General features: G+C 40.7%; 3 protein-coding genes across 4 annotated transcripts; all 3 read right to left on the minus strand.

Annotated features, from left to right (window-relative positions):
• Positions 1–1,426: 1,426 nt before the first annotated feature.
• On the minus strand, positions 1,427–2,974 carry fabp7a (fatty acid binding protein 7, brain, a). The gene is made up of 4 exons (XM_058615355.1): positions 2,807–2,974; positions 2,468–2,640; positions 1,899–2,000; positions 1,427–1,624 (listed from the first exon to the last, which is right to left on the minus strand). Exons 1-4 carry the CDS (start codon positions 2,877–2,879, stop codon positions 1,574–1,576), a joined length of 399 nt encoding a protein of 132 aa, XP_058471338.1. The 5' UTR covers positions 2,880–2,974; the 3' UTR covers positions 1,427–1,573.
• A 451-nt stretch (positions 2,975–3,425) lies between these two features.
• On the minus strand, positions 3,426–15,613 carry usp40 (ubiquitin specific peptidase 40). 2 transcript variants are annotated; one of them, XM_058615357.1, is made up of 31 exons: positions 14,877–15,613; positions 14,617–14,684; positions 13,590–13,703; positions 13,053–13,217; positions 12,697–12,843; positions 12,425–12,568; positions 12,065–12,193; positions 11,834–11,950; positions 11,631–11,738; positions 11,332–11,529; positions 10,892–11,027; positions 10,618–10,699; positions 10,270–10,441; positions 10,099–10,183; positions 9,946–10,016; positions 9,449–9,858; positions 9,205–9,370; positions 9,019–9,079; positions 8,263–8,316; positions 7,946–8,034; positions 7,691–7,777; positions 7,569–7,605; positions 7,372–7,436; positions 6,781–6,855; positions 6,538–6,696; positions 6,319–6,437; positions 6,158–6,223; positions 5,830–6,040; positions 5,569–5,661; positions 5,390–5,484; positions 3,426–5,268 (listed from the first exon to the last, which is right to left on the minus strand). In XM_058615357.1, the coding sequence occupies exons 1-31, from the start codon at positions 15,073–15,075 to the stop codon at positions 5,160–5,162; spliced, it is 3,831 nt and encodes a 1,276-aa protein (XP_058471340.1). In that variant the 5' UTR covers positions 15,076–15,613; the 3' UTR covers positions 3,426–5,159. The 2 variants fall into 2 exon arrangements, with proteins under 2 accessions (XP_058471340.1, XP_058471339.1); XM_058615356.1 differs by having other exon boundaries at positions 3,428–5,268; positions 10,892–11,030.
• Positions 15,614–16,465: 852 nt separating this feature from the next.
• On the minus strand, positions 16,466–23,175 carry LOC131444812 (thrombospondin-type laminin G domain and EAR repeat-containing protein-like). The gene is made up of 13 exons (XM_058615487.1): positions 22,830–23,175; positions 21,763–21,986; positions 21,138–21,499; positions 20,640–20,730; positions 20,386–20,542; positions 20,155–20,286; positions 20,008–20,078; positions 19,324–19,485; positions 19,030–19,237; positions 18,723–18,955; positions 17,549–17,727; positions 17,316–17,417; positions 16,466–17,042 (listed from the first exon to the last, which is right to left on the minus strand). The coding sequence occupies exons 1-13, from the start codon at positions 22,912–22,914 to the stop codon at positions 16,889–16,891; spliced, it is 2,160 nt and encodes a 719-aa protein (XP_058471470.1). The 5' UTR covers positions 22,915–23,175; the 3' UTR covers positions 16,466–16,888.
• Positions 23,176–23,272: the final 97 nt, after the last annotated feature.

Genomic DNA, 23,272 nt, shown 5'->3' on the forward strand with positions numbered 1-23,272 from the left:
AAAGGGAAGGGTTTGACCATTTGCCTTCAGTTTACATTCATATCATTTATGTTCTATGCATTTTAGACACTTTATATGGGATTAAATGAGTGGCTTTATTGTTCTCCGTTCTTTAAATAAACATCACATATCATCATTTATATATTAGCAGAGGATGTTGCCTAATTACTTTAGAATGACCTAAAAAACATCTTAAAATAATTAAGTGACCAGAACTTTTTTAGAAATTTACTATAGTCTCAGCCAATTAGATTTTTCTCTTATATTAACAAAAATATTTTAAGTTCTCTTCCATTTTTCCTCTGAATGTATCTCCCTTAATAAACTGCTGCTCCATCATAACTGTGGTGGAGAATCACAGAGGTGACGTTATTGAAGCCATATTTACCTTTAAAAGTGTGTAATTATACCGTTTAAGTATAAATATGTCATTAAATCTTCAGTTTCTGCAGCAATTTTTTACCTCAAACACGACTTCATTGACCCCCTGACAAGTGTTGTATGCTTTTAAACATTAGGTGTAAGACAACAGAGCCAAAGAAGATAAAGTCTTTATCACGTTGTATTTCCCTAATGAGGCCAAAGAGGGGTTACTACAGGTCGGCTTACGCTGCTGACACAGATTCCACACAAAGACGAAACTCCTGCCCTGCTGCTCTCCTGAGAAGAGCTAATTAATCTTCTTTCACAACAGTTTTCAGACCCTAAAGACTCATGAAAATGATTTAAAAGGTTGAAGTTTTTTTGGTGGGGGGAATATGGAGCATATTTTGATTGAAATTAGTTAATTGATCTAGTTCCAGTCCAGTCAGCATAGTTTCTTTAGCCTGAAATGGGAAGAATGAGCGTTTTTTTGGGACAGCGCTCAGAAAGCACACATTTTAAAATGTGGAAAAGATGATCTTTACAGTCGGCCAAAGGGTTTATTTTCAGATTCTATGTTCATACTCGTAAACGGTGAACAGTGGATTAACACGATCAGTCCACGTACTCCTCCCTCTCGTCTCTCAGTCACAGTTGGCTCACACCATCGTATGATGCCTCTACGTAATGTCACCATATCTTGAATCGGATTATCCCCCCCGAGACGAGTGACATCACCCCCCCCCCCCCCCCTCACAGCCGTCTCTGACCATGTGGGGGTTACTACAGGACATTCATGCCCATGGGTTCAACGGTTACACTGGCCTAACTGCTGCTGCTGCTGCTGCTGCTGCTGCTGAGTAGGCTCTGGCCTGTGCCGTCACCGTGCAGCTGTCACCTGGAACTAACTACATGACAGGGACTGCACTGTTCCCACCATTCGGTTCGACATGATTTGAAAAAAAAAAAAAAAAAAGAAAAGAACAAAAGGACACTCTATTTGCTGCAGCGGTGTGGAGATAAAGTGTCTCTGTTGCTTCTTTTCAATAACGGAGCCGTCAAAGCGAATCATTCAGGCAGTTTATTGAAACAATGAGGCCCTTCACAGTCTTACACTTCTTAGAAAAAGGTTCTTACAAAAGACTGAAATGCATATCAGAACATACAACAATTATTATAGAACACCTTGTCGATCGTCGGCCGGTAAAGTTTAGGCTTTTTCATACGTGCGGACGGCCTGAACTCCCTCAAAGGTCAAAGTCTGTGACGAGGAGAAGAGATTAAGATAAGTAAATGACAGCAAACAGTCAATAATGACAAGTAGATTCTGGTTTTATATTGTGCTTTTCTAGTCTTGATGACACCTCTTATCACTTTATGCTAAGGGCTGAAGAATTGCTGGCATTATTTTTATATAATGCTAACAAATCCTGCAAATGAGGGTATCAAGTTATTATCAGTTATTGCACCGCCATAAAGAAAACACTTAAAAGCCTCATAAACCAGACTTATCTGTGTCTGTATTCCAGACTCACCATCACCATCTTCCCGTCCTTGAGTTCTCTCACAAATTTAGTCTCTTTCCCGTCCCACTTCTGCACCTGCACAAACTTGTCTCCCTCCATGGTGAAGGTCGACTGCAAACACAAACATTTAAGTGCTTTTAATTCACGTATTCCAAGACAATGGATCGGGACCAAAGAGATTTGTTTTCTAGCATTTTTTTACAGGGTTCATAGAACTTTTCCAGGGTCAAATTTAAACACTTTCTAAGCACTTGTGAGGTTCTTTTTCACATACTCAAAATAACGACTCAGGTCTTTATTTAGACTCCATTTTTAAGTACTTTATCCAAAAGTCAAGCACCTTTCAAACCTTGAAAGCAACACATCAAAATGCAAACATTCCAAGGATTTCAACCAACCTACAGGCTTAGATACTGAAAATAATATCAGAAATGACTGTAAAAAACATTATTAAAGCACAGATTTTGCTCTCTTGTTAATTGGGTCGCAATAGTTTGTCATCTTTAAAAAATAGGGTGTTTTTGGGGGAAGCACAGGACACTGTAGGTCATGTCCAGAGTGACCCCTAGCTGTCTTACTTTGACGTGTCGGTCATCAGGCGTGGTCTCGTCGAACTCCTCTCCCAGTTTGGAGGAGATCTCAGTGTTTCTGAAGGTGCTCAGTGTCTTCACCACCACTTTGTCTCCGTCCTGGCCGATCACCACTGTGGGTTTGGTGACGTTGCCCACCTGTCTTGTGGTAAAACCAACACCTGTGCAAATAATTAAAAAATAATACACAAATAAATAAATCTGCACTGATGCATCACAGCAAATATAATTTAATTGATTTTTTTGTTACTTAATTTACACAAATCTGCAGCAACTACTGTACTATACTATACTATACTATAGTGCAGTGAATTGGGATGTTCTTACCCAGAGCCTTCATGTAGTCATCAAAGTTGTGACTGTCCACCAGTTTCCATGTAGCGCAGAATGCATCGACCATGTTTGCAGAAGACTGAGAGTCCCAAGTGTCACAGATTGTTCTCTCGGGGAAGATAAATCCACACGCAGCATGAGAAGCGTCTGTCTGTGGCCAAATTAAAACGGGGACCGAGCGCGGTGACGTCACCCGCAGCGCGGAAGCTGATTGGTTCCCGCTGCGATCGCTGCTGTGAACTCGTGAAACGTACCATACGTTAGTAAGTCAAGAATGGATTATACATCAACACAGTTTGTACAGCGTTTTTTTTTTATATATAGCTCATTAACAGAATAATGAAATACTATACACACGTTTAGGGACCACTATTTTGGTCAATTTTTACTCAACTACAAGTAAAAGTACTGCTCTAAAAATGTAGTCAAAGTAAAAAGTAGCTTGTTTAAAATTTACACAATGTAAAATACTTTTTTAGGGCTGGGTTTTTTTTTCTTGTGTTGTGCAAAAAGGACAATGGGACACAAATCCCACATGAATTGTTTTTAATTAAAGACAAAGCTTTACAAATGCAAGTGCTGTCAAAGTAAAATATGTAAACACAAACTCACAACGCCAATTCACCTGTCCTCATCATCATTCATCTGTCCTCACCCATTCACTGCCAAAGTTTCTGGTGTGTGCTTTTAATTATTCATTTATTTTTTATTACATACTTACAACTGCCAAGAATTCCTTGTCCGTGTCGACATACTTGGCAAATAAATCTGACTGATTATAGCTGCTCCTCCAAACTCAACTCTTCACAGATAAAAAAAATCACAGTGTGCATTATTTTGTTTGTTGTGTTGTGAAATAGCTCAGTTGAAACTCGCCCCGCAGTCGAGCACCATGTTGTTTTCCACATACACATGAACTGAAAAAAGACTGACAGTTACTGCAGTAAACCTTTAATGGTGGTAAAATATCTTAATCAATTTCAATCTGACACAAATACAAACATTTGTGCACTGTCATAATCACCTTCAATTTTGAAAATCGTTGGCACTGATTGCGGCCAGATCAACACATGAAGCAGCACGGGAAATCCTTTTAGAACAAAAAATAAATCACAGTAATACAATTATTTACTTTTTCAAAATGAGTTTTTACTTCCCCTCAAGTCCACATATTGTGCATGCAAATTAATCCTTAAATGTTCCTCACAAAAGACTCAGGGATCTTTACCTTTACATATGTCAAAAAAAAAAAAAAAAAAGTATCTCATCAAAGTCAGTTTTATAACAAAGTTTTTGCTCCCTACAGTTTTTCCTTTTAAGGTAAAATGACAACATGATGTGGAAGTGAAGGCAGTCTGCTGTAGATGGACAGAGTCCAATGAAGGACACTCGTGAAATGATCTCCAATTACAGAATATGAGTAAAAATGAATAAAGGCAGATAATACATACAGTCACCCGATAGTTAATAGTGTGGTAAAAATACAAAGAACTTGAAAATTGCACACTGAGTCTCTGTCTAAATACTTTAACCATCCTTTACTGGAATTGACGAGGGCGACAGTTAAGGAGAAAACCAACATGAGAGGGCAGCAGAGGTAGAGTGAGAGGTAGAGAGTGAGGTAGAGAGGACGGAGCAGCACTGAAGCATCTCCATGTTAAGGCCCATCTCTCCTCTGTTGTCAACCTATAAGAAGTGTGTCTGTAAAGCCAACGATCACAACAAACGATTCCGCGTCGACTATAGTGACAGTTCATTCTTTTTTTCAGTTAATTGTGCGCTGGACAACTCGTTAAAGAAAGATTTTGAAAAATAAAAAGCCACTGGCTGCCGTATACATTTCACCTGAACAGTTTTACCACAGCAGAGATATAGAAAGTCAAGTTAGCACAAGCGTAATACAGTATTTCCTTGCAGGTTCGTAATTGAAAAAAAAGGTAAACAAAGTTGAAAAGAGAAACAAAAAACACTCTAAGGTTGTGAATTAATGACTGATGCAGCAAAAGACTGTCATCCCGAATGTCCCACTGTCTTTAAATCTCCCTTAGAAAAGATCTGAAATGTAATTAAATAAAGGGCAACGGTTGAAAATCAGAGAAGACAAACAAGGGTCATGTAATGAAAAGGAAAAGGTGACGTTGCATGGAAACAATGCAAATTAAATCATCCTATCATAAAAACTAGACACTCAAAGTGACAAAAGTCAACTTCGTTCTCTGTTGTCGTAATATAATAATGAGAAAAAAAGGGATTTAATATTTGTGTATTAGAATTAAAAGATTTGTGAAAAAAAAGAGTGGATTGTCCTAATTGCAATGTGTTTGTGTCTCTAGGTAGTTGTGATTTGCTATCTGAATTCCCCAACATTGATGGACAGCGCCACCTCTGGCTTCCTAGATTTGGTCTGTCCGGTCTTCTTCTGCAACCCAGCATCATCAGATCCCGCAGTGTTCCCTCTAAACATAAGACAGAGACATGTTCGCCGTTTCACAGAGAATCATTTTCCCAAACAGCCACGCAAAAGGCAGAAACATATGTGATGACAACAATCATAAACCAAAGTAAAAGATGTCTCACCCTTTCCTGCGCTGCTCGGCCTGCTCCCTGAGCCTCTGCTGACCCTGCTCATCCTCCAGTGTCACAAAGTCCTTGTTGTTGTCGATCAAAAGATTCTGGGGGGGGAAACAAAAAAATCAATCAACAGTTTTTTTTTCCACACAAAAGCAACACTCACTCTTTCAAACAATCATTCATACCTTGACACCAATGGTGTCACCGTCTTTGAGATGGAATGACGCTCCCAGAAGTGATTCTGTTCTCTTCTTTTTCTTTTTGGAGACCTGCTGGGTCTGAAGGTCAGAGACACAGGACGTGAATTATTTACTGATGACCACGAAATGACAAATAGTGAGAAGTGGAGTCACAGATTTCTGTAGAAAACAACAGCAGTAAGATTCTGACAATATAAAAACGGAATGATCACAATATACTTATGTCTTATGACCTTCCATTCATACCCAATTTGATATTTCTTTCCAAATGTGTTTGTCTGGCTGATACTTGGCCAACAGCAGAGCGTCGGGGGAAATGCCATAATGTGCAGCCAGACGTGTGCGCAGAGAGCGAGGCGACGAATCATGGGAGGCGTCCCAAACCAGCTCCTCTGGAGGGAAGTAACTCCTCTCCCCTGGTACTCCCATCTTCACATTCAGTAACAATTCCTTGGGCCTTAGAAAGAGAGGGAAATACAGAATCATTATAAAAAGTACGAGAATTTCAACAGAAGAGGCTCAATCCTGAAATACTTCGCACTATTACAGAAATGTATTACATCCTAAACCTTACCCAAGATCTTCCTCTTTCAGCAGTAGTTGCACACACAGATCTGTTCCACTGGTGAGCTTCAATTTCCTGATCAGGTGAAAGAAAAGAGGAAATCTAAGCCAGGAAAAAAAACTTTCTGTATAACGATATAAAAAAAAAAAAAAAAAAAAAAAAAAAAAGACCTGAGCGATAGTTGTTGTCCTCTGAGGATTCGTGCCAACCGCCCTCCCTCTCGCTGCCACACACGCATGAATGCATTGGTTGGCACACACACATTCTGAAGATCAGGCAGCGTCAAAACCTGATGCCGACATGGACAATAAAAGGGAAATAATCTTAAATAATGAGTTAGGAAAGAAAGCGCCAGCATCACGCCTTAACACATGATCTTCATCATGTACCTGAGTCTTGAGCTCGTCCAGTGTGGCTTCGTCCGATATCTCCACCTGTCCTATGCTTCTCAGCTGGTGAGGCGAGTGATTATTCGCTTCATTTGTTTTAAAATGTGTGTCCGTGTTGTTGGGATCCAGATAAAGCCACAGGGAGAAGTTAAGAAACCCCTGGCAACAACAAGACAGTACAGGCGTAAGAGCAGTGTTGGGTATATGTGTCACCTCAAGCCAAATATCTCAACAGCTAATAACCTTTGGAGGAAGTTGTCCTTCTGTGACGACTAATGTTTCCCCACTGCTTATCTTCAGCTCCGACAGAGATGCATCCTGAAAATAAAAGAGGTTGTAATCACACAGACATGGGTTTGTTTACCGTGCATTTAACAGGACACCGTCAGACATTTTTTACTGCATTACAAAGCCTTTTAGTAATTGGTGCTCAACAAAACCATGTCCATGGTAACCAAGCGACTTCCTGCTAACACTACCTGATCAGCTTATCCTTCTGTCCCATCATTTACAAGGAAGATAACTTAAATAAACTATTACTGAGAGAACAGCAGCACAGGAAAAGGAGGCGTCAAAGAGGTTTTGGCCTCAGCGTTTCATCAACCATCTTCAGAATCAGAATACTTTATTATCCCAGAGGATAATAATCACACAATTTCTCAATTAATTGACAATACTATATGCACATTGATCTATGCAGAAAATAATCTTGAACTCCAGTGCACATTTAACTTTGTACGCACAGTTCAGTACTTTGTTGGCCTTCACTAGCAGTATTCTTTACATTTATTTAAAAAAAACCATGACATCCTGAAGAGATAAAAAGCCACTCACCATATCCATGAGTGGCTCTCCAACATCCTCACACCAATTAAGCCTCCTCAAATGCCAAAAGGAACCTGTTTGCACATTAACCAAACAGATATAGCAGCAAGGCACCACAGTAAAATAATCAGTTACGGTCAATCACACAAGCAGCATTAATCATCACAGTAAAGCAACAAATATTAACTGTATTTGTTTAATTTTACCGTCAAGTCCAACAGCACCCAGCATTGCCTCAAGACACTGCAAACAACAGTAAGATTAAATAACATTTAACAAACAACACGCAGGTAATGTCAATATGAATGTATGAATTCTTTTTCTTCACCTCTTGGACAGTACAGGTCTCCTCCACAATGATGTCCCTCTCCATGCCAGCAGAGGGTGCTGTGCCCACAGAGAAATGCAAAAAAAGCTGCAACACAAAAACAACTCCAAACATCAATGGATGATTTAAAGAGGCTCACAACTTCTCATCTTGGTAGAAAGGAGACGTAACTTTAACCCACAGGTTTCTTTAACTTTCACCTGTGCAGCTGTAAACTCCAATGATTTATTGGAGATTTCAAATAAAACGCCACACCTGTGATGCCTTGGGGGCATTTCCCGGACAGAGAGTCAGTGTGGTCATGAGTCGCACCCCCGCTTCTCGAACACTCAGCTCCTCGCACACTGTCAGGGGAACCAGAGCAAGACAAGCGCACTTCAGTGAATGTTTGCTACGACTTCAAAGACACACGATGAGAAGAAAAATTACAAGCAGGGATAGTACCTTAAAAAAAAAAAAAAACTTAACACGGGGGGCACAGTAAAGGCACGTGTGTATTAATATTTTGTGAAAATGAGGGGGATTTCCAGCTGTTAGTAATCTGCACCCCCAGGAAACAAATGACAGAGTACCTGGAGGAAGGAGTTTCCCTGAGCAGTCCACCTGTCGCAGACAGAACTGTGCACCTGGTCAGTGAGACAGGAATAACAGATGAATGAAGATAAAAAACAGAGAGACTCAATTTCTGTTTAATATATTGTTTAAAAAAAACGTAGATCACATCAGCAGTCTTATCCTAGATCACACAAACAACAACGAGAGATCCCACATCTGAGCTGAGCAGACAGATCTGTGAGCTGGGGGGGGGGATTAAGGTGAATTTTGTAGTTCATGACATTATTTGAAGGTTGAAATCCTACATTGTGTTACTTTAATTAATCTATTTCACAGTAAGTCACCCTGATGCCTCACTTCACATGGTTCCCATCCCATATCACTACATAATGCAAGTTTAGGAGCCATTTTATGCACACCCAAAAAACAGCAACTATCTCTGGTTTGAGCTATATTGCTTGACCCCTGCACCATAGTGTACCATAGAATACGTGTGTATAGGTTTTATATCCAAGATTGGCCCTTATTAAACGTTATTCAGAACAGCTCCTTAAGCTTTCTGAATCTGTACATATGTACATGAATTGGATTAATTAGTTTAACAATCATGTAACAAGTACATGATGTCAAATTGCTTCCGGGCATATTCATGTGCTGATAAACTATGCAAACAAATTCCGCACCCTGACTTATAACGGAAGAGGGGATGATCAGGGAATCCCTTGCAGACATGTGCAAATACGTGCAGTTATGTGTAACACAGAGCGTCTTGCCTGAGGCCTTCTCCTGTAGCTGCAGCTCCTCTATGGCTCTTTGTTTCACCTCACACAGCAGCTGTGGCAGAAACATTAAACACGACTGAAGGATTTCCAGAGAGAACAATGTGATGCTTGGCAGAAAGGAAGATGATGAAGAGGTAGCATGACAGATCAAACACAGAGGCAGAAAATAATACCAACCATATTTCCTGTGGCTGGAACATTAACTTTCTTCCTTTTCTCCTCATCAACATCACCACCTCCTCCTCCTCCTCCTCCTTCTCCAGGAGACTGAAACTCCACCTGAAGCCAGCGGCAGTCAGATGGTGTAGTGACGGTAACAACGTCTCCATTGAGAGTAAACACACTGAACAACATTCAGGAGACAGGTGTCAAACACACACACTAACAAAACAGCGCACAGACACATTGTGGAGGATTTTACCTGCTGTCGAACGACTGTGGCTCCAAAACCAACAACGCATCGCCATCTTTCAGTGACAGCTCTTTTAGCGTACGCTGCATGTCACCGGGGGGGAAAACCCTCCATCCGCTTGCCCCACCTCCCTCTCCTGCTCCCTGCTCTCCTCTCCTTCCTCTCTCATGCTTCTGGCACAGCAGACTCTCCTTTGGCTCCCCCAGTGCCTCCTTCACCTCCCAGAGTGTCGCACCACCAGCGAAACCTCTCGCCTCCCTCTTGAGTCCTGGTCCCGCATTTTCAAACGGACCTTTGCTCTCCTCACACTCCACCCCGTTCCCCACCTCCTGCTTCTCATCTTCGTCCAAAAACGGACGGACAACAGTCAGCAACACGGGCTCCCACTCAGCCCCAGTGAGGATCGATGCACCGCACACCTGAGGAGATTAAAATCAGCATAAAAGTGAATTGGTCTGGATCTTGACATCTGAGCAAGTCTGTGATGGACTTGTGTTTTACTTCACCTCTCTGCCGTTCCACACAAACAAGTCAGAGTTTGTGTGGATGCCTGCGCTGTACAGGGAGACGGTGTCATCTGAAAAGAGAAACACAACCAGAAAAATATTTTACAACGTCTTTTCACTGTTCTCCAGCAGTACACTAGCTAGATGTCTCACCTGTAAGAGTGTTGTAGAGGTGTAGACCTGCTGGAAGACTCTTGGCCACAGTCAAAGCCATATCCCCTTCCCAGAGCTCCTGCATCTGAGAACATGTTAACAGTGTTTTTATTTCCTGTTCTTCTTTCAGGGTCTAAAAATGAAATTTGGTGATTTGGGGAAAGATGTTACCTGGTAAATCGCTAATCGCAGGTCTCCTACAGTCTTTCTGCGGTCAAAGCTGAGGGTGGTGTTCCCACTGTGCTCTTTGTTGGCTGCTTGTAGAGCTCCATTTTCAAGTATGTAACATGGTGCCAGATGCAGACGCAGCTCCACTGTGTTATTGGAGGCTTCAAACTTCTCACTATAAAACAAACAATGCTGATTCATATCCATCTTTGGTGATCCATCTTTTTTGTAGTATTTCATTTCTTTGAGTTGCTTTGCCTCATATACTCTCATTTTAAATGCCACAGAGTAGTTAAACTAAAGTGTAATGTGATCATAGTTTAATATGTGAACATGTGTGTTTTTCTGTACCGCATCTCTTGCAGTTTGATGTTCTCTTCCTGAGCCATCTGCACAAGGCGAGAGGGGACTTTATATTGTGGATTGTTGAAGGCTGAAAATGTAAAATAGAAGCAATACATAATGAGTGCATTGTGCAAATTGTATGTCCTTACAGTTCATCTTTAATTTTTGTGATAAATCCTTAAATTACTAATGAGGGATCATAATTAATGGTCCCTTTTTTCCAACTGAGCTGGATGAATATTTTCTTTTCTTCACAAATTACAATCATGGGGTCCATTACCTTCACTGGGCCTTTGCAGCTGTGTTTTTCTGTAGAACAGCATGTATGCACTCTCTTTGCCCTGGAACTGCTTCTTTATATCAGACTGCCTGATGGAGGTCACAGCGGAGTCATTGAGGTCAAACCAGTGGCTACCCTGCTGATGGACAGAAGAAGATGAACCTTCAGAAAAAGGCATTAAGGTGTTTGCAAGACAATTATAAACAATTATATCAAAAGCTTTTACACTGGATGAATATAATTTAAAAGAGTGCCATATGATATACCTTTCCAGTTCTTTTTAATGCAAAAAAATTATATTTATGAGCTATGTGCTCTTCTCCATGAAGTCAATGTTTATAGTTTTCTCACAGTATGTATACAGCATCTAAACCTGTTCTACAATTAAAAGAAAACACAAAGACATCTGACCTTCTACAATGTGTGACCTGCTCTAATACCTCTGGTTCTAGTTCCGGCTCCTGGTCTAGGTCTTGCTGTTTCTCAGTTGTTGAGCCGGAGGATATTGAAGGACCTGAGTTAGTGGTCTGCTTTGCCGGGACAGCAGGGTCAGTCACTGGACTTGGCAGGTTTGCTTTCAGTGCTACTTTTGTACCATTCGACACCAACATGAACACATCATTGTGGGACTGCAGGAACTACATCAGAAGAGGGAACACAGAAATATGAACATGTGGAACAGACTCGTGTATGCCCCAAATAACACCAATGATCATATGAAAAAAAGAAAAAAAAATACCTTTCCGATGGGACCGTAGCGTTTTCTGAACTTTTTGCTCCAGGATGAACCGATCTTTTCCATGAGTTTCTGGCCCAGCTGGTCCATCGGGACACTCTTTGACGGCTCCTATCAGAGCAGAATGAACAACAACCAATTCACTGATTTTTCCCGTACCGCTGACTTTATTGAAATAAATAAATAATAAGTTATTGTCACTGTACCTGGACAATTATAGCACTAATGACAGACAAGGGGTCGTCTTCTTGCAGTTTTGGCTCACACACATCTTTGGCCTCTTCCTTCGCTTTCCTCTGAGTTTTAGGTTTGCAGTCCGCCTCCTGAGAACAACACACAATGATGATGATGCACATCCTAATGCCAAGATAATCAACAAAATATGCTGATATTTATTTTCTTTCATTTCCAATAAAAAAAGCAACTGTTTTTCTCACCGGTGGCTCCCATTGACCGAGCTGGTCAATGTCCCTGATATAAACGTGGTAATGGCCACCATAACAGCCACCCTTATGAATGATCACAGAGAACAGGTCATAGGAGTATTCAGAGTCCTCTCCATCAACCTGTTAGAGATAAACAAATGAGGGTTCATTTTTCAAGACATCTTAGTACGACAAAGAAGACAAAACAAGTTCTATATACATAGTTCTTCCAAGGCCAAACACATCAGGATTGTAATTGGTGCTGCAGTAAAACGTACAAACACATCGTGTAGTGTGAAAAATAAACAGAGAGATAATGCAGAGTTAAATGTACTCTAAACAAACATTAGGTAAGAACATTAATAACTATACCTGCTCACAAAAAGGTCTTAGGTTGATGGTGAAGGGGAAGCTGTAGCGTCCCGTCTCTTTGTATCGCTCACATTTGGCAAAGTCGAAGCTAAACCTCAGCAAAGACATTGTCATGAATGGAGGGAGCTTCTTCATCTTAGCAGACTGAATAACAGCGAAATTAGTAAAGAAGAGAAAAAGTCAATTAGAAAACATTATAGTATTTATTGTCTTATTTGTTGAAAACTGACACAAAAAGGTACAATGGACACAGTTTAAAAGTTCTTACTGACCTTGGCAGCAGTGACCAGCCTGTCACACTGTGCACAGCGGTACAAATTATTGCCCTCAAACAACTCCTCCTCCACAAACATGTTCCACAAAGCCTCCTCCAGGCTACATATGCCACATACACACACCGTCAGGTCCAGAAAGTCCTCCTAAAGAATACACAAATACATATTTTCATTTTAAACTGAAATCTTGGAATTTAGTGATGATTTTATGCTCCTTTTCTTAGTTGCATTGTTGTTGTTTTTTCACATATTTTGACAAATCTTAATTGGCCAAAGACAAAAAGACTAGCAATGATTTTTAATGGACAAAACATGGCATGATAAAGAGCAACGCCCTGCACGTAGGCACACACCTGTCTCTGGCTGACATTCCCACACTCCTTGCAGACAATGCTGTTGACAATGATCCCATGGTAGAGCTGGTGAATAAATGTACTACCAGTGGTTCCCACAAGAGAGTGCTCCAAAGCACTGAACAGAATCCTGTTCAGCTCCTGCACATCATGCTGATTTGTCCCCTGAAAGAAGAGGACAACAGCAATAAAAAAAGGGGCACATTCTGTATGCCAATTCCACACTACTGAAATAAAGTAAAAATAAAATAAAGCTATTTTCATTTTCCATTTAGTACAATGTTATGCTTTCTATTATGATTTAGAGCTCTGGTTCAAATTAAATCACAGCACTTAGCATGTTGACATGGAAGTGTAATAGGACTCTTTTAATGCTGTGTCTGTTTCTGTCTCCATCAGCTGAAAATCATCCAAAAGCATCAGAATTTCAGCATGTACATGCTGGTCGGACTGAGTTAAATAAATTATGAGATTGATTGTATTGTAACCCAAGCCTCTCTCACTTTTTCCTCATCGACTCTAATAATGGGAACTGACCTCACTGCTGTTCCAGCCAAAGCTATCAGTGAGGTCGGCAGTGGAGGCACTCTGCTGGTCCACCAACAACATACTGGCAAATAATCTCTGGAGCTCCAGTGGTATCACTCTGACCTGAGGAAAACAATGAGGACGCCTTATTCAATTCAGATTTTACTACAGATCAGCATTGTCCAACTCCAAGACAACACAGTAAACAAAAGATTCCAACAACACAAAGAAGTTCACAATAATATATATTCTATATAAACTAGAATAACTATACTCTTACAATGAGGTTTGTGTGCCAATGTTTACGGACAGTTCTGAATCTGATATAATTAGACAGAGATTTAGACATGCAAATCAATTCACATACATGATTCCTTAAAATAGTTTGAAGGGTATTAAATCACGCTGACACAAACAATTCACTGGTACTGCAAAAATCAAGGCTTCTTCAGTCAGATTCTAAGACTATCATTACACACCACCTGCATATTTTGGTGAAGTTGTATGTTGCAGGTGGACATCCCCAACCTCACCCATCCCTTAGAAGTGTCAGAGAATCTATATCGCTTTCAGTTAGCAACAGATGTTTAGTTTGTCCATTGTGGGCTACACATGGTCACCCGCCTCCTGATATAAATATAAAAGGCTCATTAGAGCAATGAAAAACTAAAGATGATACAATCAAGTAATTGTACAAGGATATTATCATTTAATATTCAGTTCCTGTCAAATTAAAATCATTCTATTTATATATTACACACTGGAAATTTAAAATACATAAATCCTCACATACAATTTGCAACATCCTTTTTATCAGCGATAATGTGTCCAAGATATTTTACTCTATCACACAGATTAAGATAATCCCCTGCATATTGTGCTTAGACACACATGCATATTATATGTGCGGTTACGCAGTAATTCAATAACAACAACTTTCTCCAAGGGCAATACAACAAAAGTGCAGTCTATACTTGGAGCCATGTGATAACGTTTTTGGCATCATCATCATCATCATCCACTTTGCCTTTCTTACCTTGGCACCTGGCTTCTCTTTGTCTTCCAGGCATCCTAACTCCTCTGGCCCCAAACTGAACAACTGTTCTGCAAAAAAACCAAAATAAACAGCCTTTGTAACACAACTTTACAGATTGAATTTAGTTTGGTTTAGTTCAGTTGGATTCAAATTACAGTGCCATAGCACTACTAGGCAACAGCTACTTATCCTGTGGTCCATTTAAAACAAAGTAAACAATACAATAATAATCCACAAAAGGAAAGGTGAGGTCGAGTCACCTCTGAACTCTGGGGTGAACAGCAGGGTCTGGAGCAGGGAATTCAGATAGCACGTCCCTCCCTGGTTCTTGATGCCGCACAGATTGCTTCTTCCCCGGGCAGGGGGAGGCTCTCCTCCCCCCTTAACGACTCTCCCTTTGGTAGAGGTGGAAGAGAAGCCTTCGTCGTCCTCATCCTCCTCGAAAAGATTGCCAAACATGCCGTGTGAGGATTTTCGTGACTTCTTTACTAAGTTTTTATTAACGCTGGAGCCTCGCCACAGTAAACCGCGTGTTAGCACTCGGACGTGTCCTCTTGCTATCTCATCTTGGTCTTACCGAGTTCTCTGTTGACAATGGTCGGACTGACTCTGAAATAACAAGACTTCACGGGGCTGAACATAGCGGTTATTAATGGATATTTAACGGTTATGTTGGTAGACGAGCGGAGCAGGCTAATAAAGGCTAATAAAGGGCAAATGAAACGCAGGGGGGGGCACAGACGAGCAGCTTGACAGCTAAGCGAAAACGTGAAAAATCAGGATGTCGGTAACAGGCTCGTTCTCTACGACTGTAAAGGAAATGTCTCCTCGTGCAGAAACTCTGAAGACATTTTTTAAGAAAGGACTCAAAACTGCTTTTGACACCAGCTCTTTCTTCCTCTGTTAACTGAAAAACAAAACAAACGAAACGTAAATAGAAATAGCGTCGGTGAACAGTAGGCAGCCATGTTTCCCCTACTTAGGGTTGCAGTGATGCATTGTGGTACTTGTAGTTTCAGACTTGTTCAGAATCAAAGTTTGCTTTACAGCGAAGAAGATATTTAAGATCCAGCGTGTACAAAAAATTGGAGGGGTTATTGTTAATTATGTTTGTGTGAGTATATAGAGTCACTTTAAAATAATAAAAACATGTTTTGTGTTGCATTAAAATAAGCTTTTTATGTGTACTTTAGGCACGGGTTGCCTGAATGGACTGCATTTTCCAAATTTCTTCTCTCAGAAGTGCACAGTGGTCATTGGCGCTTATAGTTTCATAGCATCAGTTAGATTTATTGTTCCCATTTTTATAGACTGAGGTAGTTATGTGCCCCGGGGCATGTATGCAGGGTTGCATACCAGTCTGAGACCTCAGCCGGCATCTTATTAGCCATGAAATTACCTGGAATGAAAAGTTGTGTACCTCAAGGTATGCTTAATACCCTTGTTGCCACTGCCACATGCTCTAAGGGAACATAGCTGAAGGTTAGCCAAAGGAAAAACAACTCTTGTCTCGCTCGTTTAAAGTGATTTATTGTAATATCAATAATTTACCTTTACTTTTACACAAACATATATATATAATCCATGCAGTCGGTGGCAAAAACATCAGTCAGTCTAATTTCCTGTAAGAGAATGCTTTCCAGTAGATAAACAAAACATTAAATATTATTTTAATTTAAACTGCTAATGCTACTAATTTATTTCTACTTATATAGAAATATATGGATATTACGAGTTTTATTCGGCACATTAGGTACATTAGTTGTTAATTTTTCACTGATAGTTAATGTTATGGGGTAACTGGGTGCAGGGTTGGTCAATATACCAAAGCCCCCAGTTTAAAAAAAAAAAAATCTTAGTTGCCAGCTCTAAGTTAATTCTAAATTATCTTATTTTTCTTTCTTTCTTTTCCCTTACATCTCTCTAATGAGGGTCTAAATGTAATTCCAAAACCCCTTTCCAAATGGCAGGAATAATCAAATGATCTAATCTAAGGACATTTATTCTAAACGACTACCAGAATCATTCTTTAAATCCCACGTTAAACACCTGTGTCGTCCAATTCAGACTGTAAATCTCGAATGAAAAAAACCCTTGGAAACAGAAACAGCACTGTAAAGGCACGCCTGCATTTGAAGAACTATACTCTCACACAGAAACAAAGACACAAAAGGACAAAGTATGTCCTTACAAAGAAGAACCTGTACTATATTTACACATGTGCACACACACACATACACACTCATAAAAACCATGTACACACTCCTTTTGTTCAGTAGGTTTTTAGCTTGAAGACTTTGGAGAGAGATGCTTTGGCACTCGAGTAGATCAAGTAGGATTCTCCTTTGGAGCTGAAAAACTCCCAGTCACTGCACCCGATGGTTGGAAGCCAGTGAATAGGAACAAAGCCTTCATATCCCTGCCACCTACAAACAAACAGAAGCGATGGATAGAATCAAAGGTGTGCTTGCATCTGCCTCACAACAGAAGAAAGTGCTGTCGGCAATCTCCCAGTTCCTAGTGGGTGCTCTCATGTCAGAAGTGCTGGTATGCTTTCACTTGTCTGGTTCACAGGAAGAAAATAAATCTACATTACAACAGTGTATGTCCCCGTGGTTATTTCAGTGCTGAAGTTACAGGGCAGTCATTATGAGTGAATTATTTAACACTGGGAGGGCTGCTGTTGACAAGTTGGCTACCTGTAGAGAATGCTGTTGAGAGAGTAGGACTCTCCATTGAAGGAGTTGGCCACAATAAGAAAATGTTCCTCCCCGAGGCTGAAGAATTCCCAATCCACTGCACTGGAGAGACAGAATGATTTGTGGTGATTTGAAGTGAGTGACATGGCAGCGGTGAGGTGTTTTATAACACAAAGTCTTCACGCAGTCTGTCTGTGTGGTCATAAGTTTAAGACTTGCAGATGTGCGCGTACCTGTAGGTGACGATGTCCTGGAAGCGGACAAAGAGCTGTCCTTTCATGTCCAGTTCGTAGATGGTGGAGTTTATGGCGTATCGACTTGGCTCGTTGCCGTGAAGTCTGTTTCCATTGGCAACCACAAGGAAGACTCTGCTGCCAATCTTGAACATTTCCCAGTCTGTGGCGCAAAATGTCTGGAGGGGAAGTAAGGAAGAAAACAAAGTGTTGGTTGAGAAGGAGTTTAGTGTATAAATGAAAACATAAATACTGTTGGTGTTCATGAGAAGTAGAGGTAAGAGACTGGAAATGCAAGTTATTCAATTCATAAATATCAGATGTCTGTTGGCACAAAAGGAAATTGGACAAGATAGAATGAAACTCTGAACATTTCTGTGAATTTTCTGAAATACATTTCACTGGTGGTGGAACTAGAAAGAAGAGGACTATAGTACGTAACTGTTAACTGAAACTATGTTTGTTCAGATCAAGGTGATGCTACAGGGAAAAAAACACAGAACAAAAGGCAGACAAACAACCAAATCTTACAACCATGCAGCCACATTGTTAGTATTGGCTGAAAGGGAGCCATAATGATATTTTCTATCTCATTTGATGAGTTCAGGTGAATAAAATTTCAATTGCCCCGGGCTGTTCTTGTGAGCCCTCACATCCAGCTGTGGAGTTCCCCTAAATCATACAGTTCACCTCCTTATGGTCTCTCATCTGACTATCAATGTGTCAGCGCTCTCTCCTCAAATGTGTCTGGATTTAAATATATGACTCACAATCAGTTACCTGTCAAAGCGTTACTATCACTGAAACAAATCAAACCGCACACTCTATTTTTGGCACTTTAACGCGCAGACACACCCACTACTACTTGCTCCCCCATTTATCACCCTTTGCCATTTATCTTGCCATGTTTTCATTCCCTTCCTTGTGTGTGAACACACAGGAGAAATAGTTTTTTCATACTAATCTCAAAGAGGCCGATACCATCTAAGCTACTGCCCAGCTTCTGGGGAAATAAATCAAATGGAAATCCTGCAGCCCCATCATGTCACGTCAGTGTCGGATGTTTGAACACCTTCCAAACATAGTCTGCATTGTGGCAAAGTACCAAACAGCTGTTTTGTTTTTTTTTTTAAATCAGTGAACTGAGTGATTGGCAGCAATGTTCACCACATACCTTAATTGTCTGGAACACCTGGAATTGTCCATTGACCCAAACATAAATGACAGAGTCTACAGAAGTGGTCACTCCATCAAAAGCATTCGCGACCACTAGGAAATGGTACGGTCCGACAGTGAAGAACTCCCAGTCATAGGCCCCAGACGTCCGCAGCATCTGGTGGACCTCAAAAGACTTTGTTAACCTGTTCCACTTGTATATCACACTGTTTATAGTGTGATTGTTATTACCTGAAAGACAAACCAGAGAGAGAAATGTAGCATTCTGATGCACAGATTTTGGTTTGAACGGAGAATAGCCATACCTTGTCTATGATTGGCCACAGCGAGATAGGTTTGTCGATTGATGACAAAGGCCTCCCAGTCTCGAGCACAGTAGGTCTGCAGAGACTGGAACCGCACAAACTGTTTCCTTTTCTTGCTCCACTTGTAAATGACAGAAAACTCGTTCTCTAACTCTTTGTTTAAGCGATTATAGGGCCCTCCCCCGGAGTTAGACACCACCAGAAATATCTAGAGCAAACAAAAGAGACAGACAAATTGTGTCCACAAGCTTATATTGAGACTCGAGTGTGACGTCTCTCCTCATTTTGTCATACTTTCTTTCCTATGTAGAAGTGTCTCCAAGCTAGAGCTTCATGAGTGGAGATATTCTGGTATAGGCTGAATTGTGCGTGAGTCCACAGATACACGGCCGAACCAGAGGCTTTGGATCGATGAGCCATCGCAGCCATCAGACCAATTCCAGGTACCTGGAAAACCTGAGGATTGGATTTAAAAAAAAAACAAAAAAAAAAAAAATGTATTCAAGTTTCTATAGAGCCACATCGTATGGAACACAACCACAAAAATACTGACACCCAAACCATGCAAGATCAGAGAGGAAATATTCCATCCAATATTTGGACTGTATCCTAGATCGGTGTCAAACTCAGACTCAGTAATAATGTCTTAAATAAAAGTGACATGGTACTACAAAAACACACCTGATATAATGTATATTTTAATATCATATTTACTGTCTCAAAGTGTCTTAACTGATGTCATCATTTTTGTTGTTTTTGTATGTTTTGTGCAGACCCTATGAAGGATGTTTGACATCGCCTTAATACACATAACAAAGCAAGTTGTGCAAATATACAGTGAAAAGTGAATTACCTCTAACTAAAGCGATAAATGAACGCTGGAACCTACTCTTTGGTTTCTTTAAGAACAAAGTAAGAAAGGATTCTTGCAATTATATAAACAAAACGACTATATAGTGTAATATAGTGGACAAATACCTCTACATCATGTGTCTCTGAGCTGGTGGTTAGCACCTGATGTTCCAACACATAGTCCAGCCTTTTGTGATCTGTGTACAAGGAGAAGTGAGCTGTTTAATCTGAGAGGAGAACCTTTCCGATTGCTCCTAAACACACGAGTCTCACCCTCTAGCACTGTGATCCACTCGCTTCCATCGCAGAGGTAGAGACCTTTCTTAAGTGGATTGAACCACAGTTGACCTTGGAGCAGCTCGGAGCATGAACGCTCCAACCCGACTGACACTCGCTCCTCCTTTTCTGTCAGAGCGAGATCAGAACACAATAGAAATCAAACAGTTACAGAGGAAGGAAGAGGAGATATCGGATTAGGCTATATAAATCATGAGTGCATGTTACCATAGGAAGTCGGATGGCTGTCACCCTCCTTCCTCTTGACAGGCAGGTCTAAGAGAAGAGGTGGTACTGACAGAGTTGCTGGTTGGGAGTTAGGAGAGGGACAGATCTGATGGCTGACATCCATACCTGGCACCAAAACCAGCTGTCGGAGCATACCCTGCTCGGGGACAGCAGAAAGGAAAGACATGGAACATCCGTGTTAATATTAGCTCACTTTATATGCATCTCATTGAAGTTATTAATTGAGTTCTTACTGAAAACAGGCCTTTCCATCGACCCCGATTGCCAATGTGGAATCTGGATCCTTGAATGTTGAGGTCTAAGGGGAACGGCCTGGTAGGAACACTGTTTGTCATAAAAAAAAAAATATATTGTTATGTTGAAGTTGTTTTTCTTCTGTAAATGAACATTAAGGCAGCTTAATTAAGTCAGTCTACTCTAGTCTTTTTTTAGGACTGAGACAGGAAAACATGAATGTATCATATAAGCACTGATATTCCTCCCCTCGCTGCGCCAGAGGGAGTTTCCACTTAAAACCATCCATCACATACTGTCAGGTCACAATGATATGGCTGCAGGGTGCGCGCAGATTTGGAACGGTGCAATTGTACTGTGGTGAAGGATCTACTATCCCTCGAGGCGATTGAGAGGAACAGGAAGAGAGGATAGCGGGCAGGAGGCAGACGGTATACCTACACTGTCAACACAAAACAGAATCACGCAGGAGGAGGAAGAAAAGAGGATGCACTTACATTTGCATTGGGGCCTGGCAGTCCACCGTGAGGCTCACATATTCTCTAGTAATGGTCAAAACAAGTGTGTGCCACTGGTTATCAGCCAGCTTGGTCCCTCGGAACACCCAGTGCTCGACGACCCCTCCATGACCTTTAAATAGAAAGTGCAGACATTTTTTCGAAAGCCTCAGTCCCAAGATGATCCGCCCGCGTTCCGCGTTACTCTTGACTTTTCTCTCCTTATTTCTCCTGGTCTTTCCGTGTCGTTCTCCTGCTGTGGCGCTCCTCTTCTTATTACTTTCCAAAAGGTCTCCATAATCATTCAGTGTGCTTTTTTCCTCCGTTTTTGGCCCAATGAGAGAAAGGATGTATTCATTTCTCTGTAAGACAATTAGGAGTTACTAAAGAGTTATTTTCAAGGCAAATCAATGCAGTGATAATATAATCTCAAGCTTATTCAGCAATGGAAATAGATGGTAGCTGCTATATCATACTTTAATATATATATATATATATATATATATATATATATATTAACATTGTTTCTTTACCATTTACATTTTAGAAGCAAATGTTGTGCTTTTTACTGTAATAATGGACACAGATAAGTTCTAATCAGAATAAGTATGTATAAGTATCTCACCTTTTGCGCGAGGTGCGAGACTCTCAAAGTCACAACAATTGAGAATTCTTTAGGGAAGAGGTCACAATTTGCAAGCACCTGCGAGGAGGGGAAGCTCAGGGAGGAATGAGGGCTGGAGAAATGTACACCCCTCATCTCTCCAGCCTGCTTCATGTGCACCCCAGGCGCAAGTTTGGAGGTATCCCTCTCGAGAACAAAAGACAGGAGATCCAGAGGGAAAATATCTGCAAACAATAGGAAAATAAAGAGGTCAGGAGGGTTGGTTTACTGCTTAAACCTATTGTGCTGCCATGTTATAAAACAGTATTTTGTAACCTGGGGGTCTAAACCCCCTGAAGAGGGTGTAAAATAAATTTGAGGGTCCTGGAATGATTAACAAGACTCAGCGGGGTGAATTTTAACGAGGTCTACTTTCTTTGAAACTGTGAAAACATAGTTCTTTATATCCGTTTTTAGAACAAATTCAAATAAAACTGCAGAATGGAAAGTCGCTCATTGACAGTGGTGGATTGTAAGTGTGGACTCTACTGTGTCTAATGTCAACATACTTAATTCATTTGTGCTACTTTTTGAGGGAAATGTTTTTTCATCACAAATTCAGACCTGTTTTTTGTCTGCTTTTCATTCTAATTTTGAATTCATTCAAATAGGCCTGGGAGGAGGTTGGTTTTAGGAAAGGTCAGCGATAAAAAAGAAAGACATTTACTGGGACGTAAGGAGAAGTATTCCTCGTAAATTTCTAGAATGTCATTCGAAATGTCAAAAGTTAGTCCTGATGTTCTGATGTGTACAGAATCATTGTGGAATCCTAACCACATCCAATGTCTGTACTTGTTTGTGGATATTAATTTAATATTGCACGCAATGCTGAACACACCCCCACTGTACTGTAAGCAGATACCGACAGTTTGAATTATCCAAAAGAATTTTAGCTGGAGGGGTTTCCCGGGTTTTAAGATTGAAACTGTAAACCTTTCACAAAATAATCATTAACTGAACATCACTTGTTTTGAAATGTACTGAAGTAATTAAGTGTAAAAACAACGTAGAACAAAAGTGTACAATACCTGTACAGTGTCTCCATGTGTCTGTGGTGGTGCTGATGACCCTTAACCCCAAGAGAAGGAGCTGCACAAATATTAGCGATGACATTACAAAAGACCCGTATGCTTCAGTTGCCAGTTAGTGGGACAGTCTCCATGTTTAAGGTAGTTCGCCTCATTTTCTCTTATCTAAAGCCACAATACACGCCACACAATTGTGTATTCACATTGGTCCAAACGTACATTTTCAGATCACACCCACAAAAAAAAAATGTCTACTCAACAAATTCTGGTGAAAATCACCAGAGCTGTGCTGGCAACCTAAGATTCACATGTACCTAAATGTACAAGTCGAGGTCCTGTCCTTGGAGAGAGATCCATTCATCTGTATGGGGAATCCTGCACCTGCAGCTCCTTTTAAACACCCGAGCGAGGCAAATCCCGACAGGGCCTGTCAATCATCCTCC

Source organism: Solea solea, chromosome 18, assembly GCF_958295425.1.
Source record: "Solea solea chromosome 18, fSolSol10.1, whole genome shotgun sequence".
Taxonomy (NCBI): domain Eukaryota; kingdom Metazoa; phylum Chordata; class Actinopteri; order Pleuronectiformes; family Soleidae; genus Solea; species Solea solea.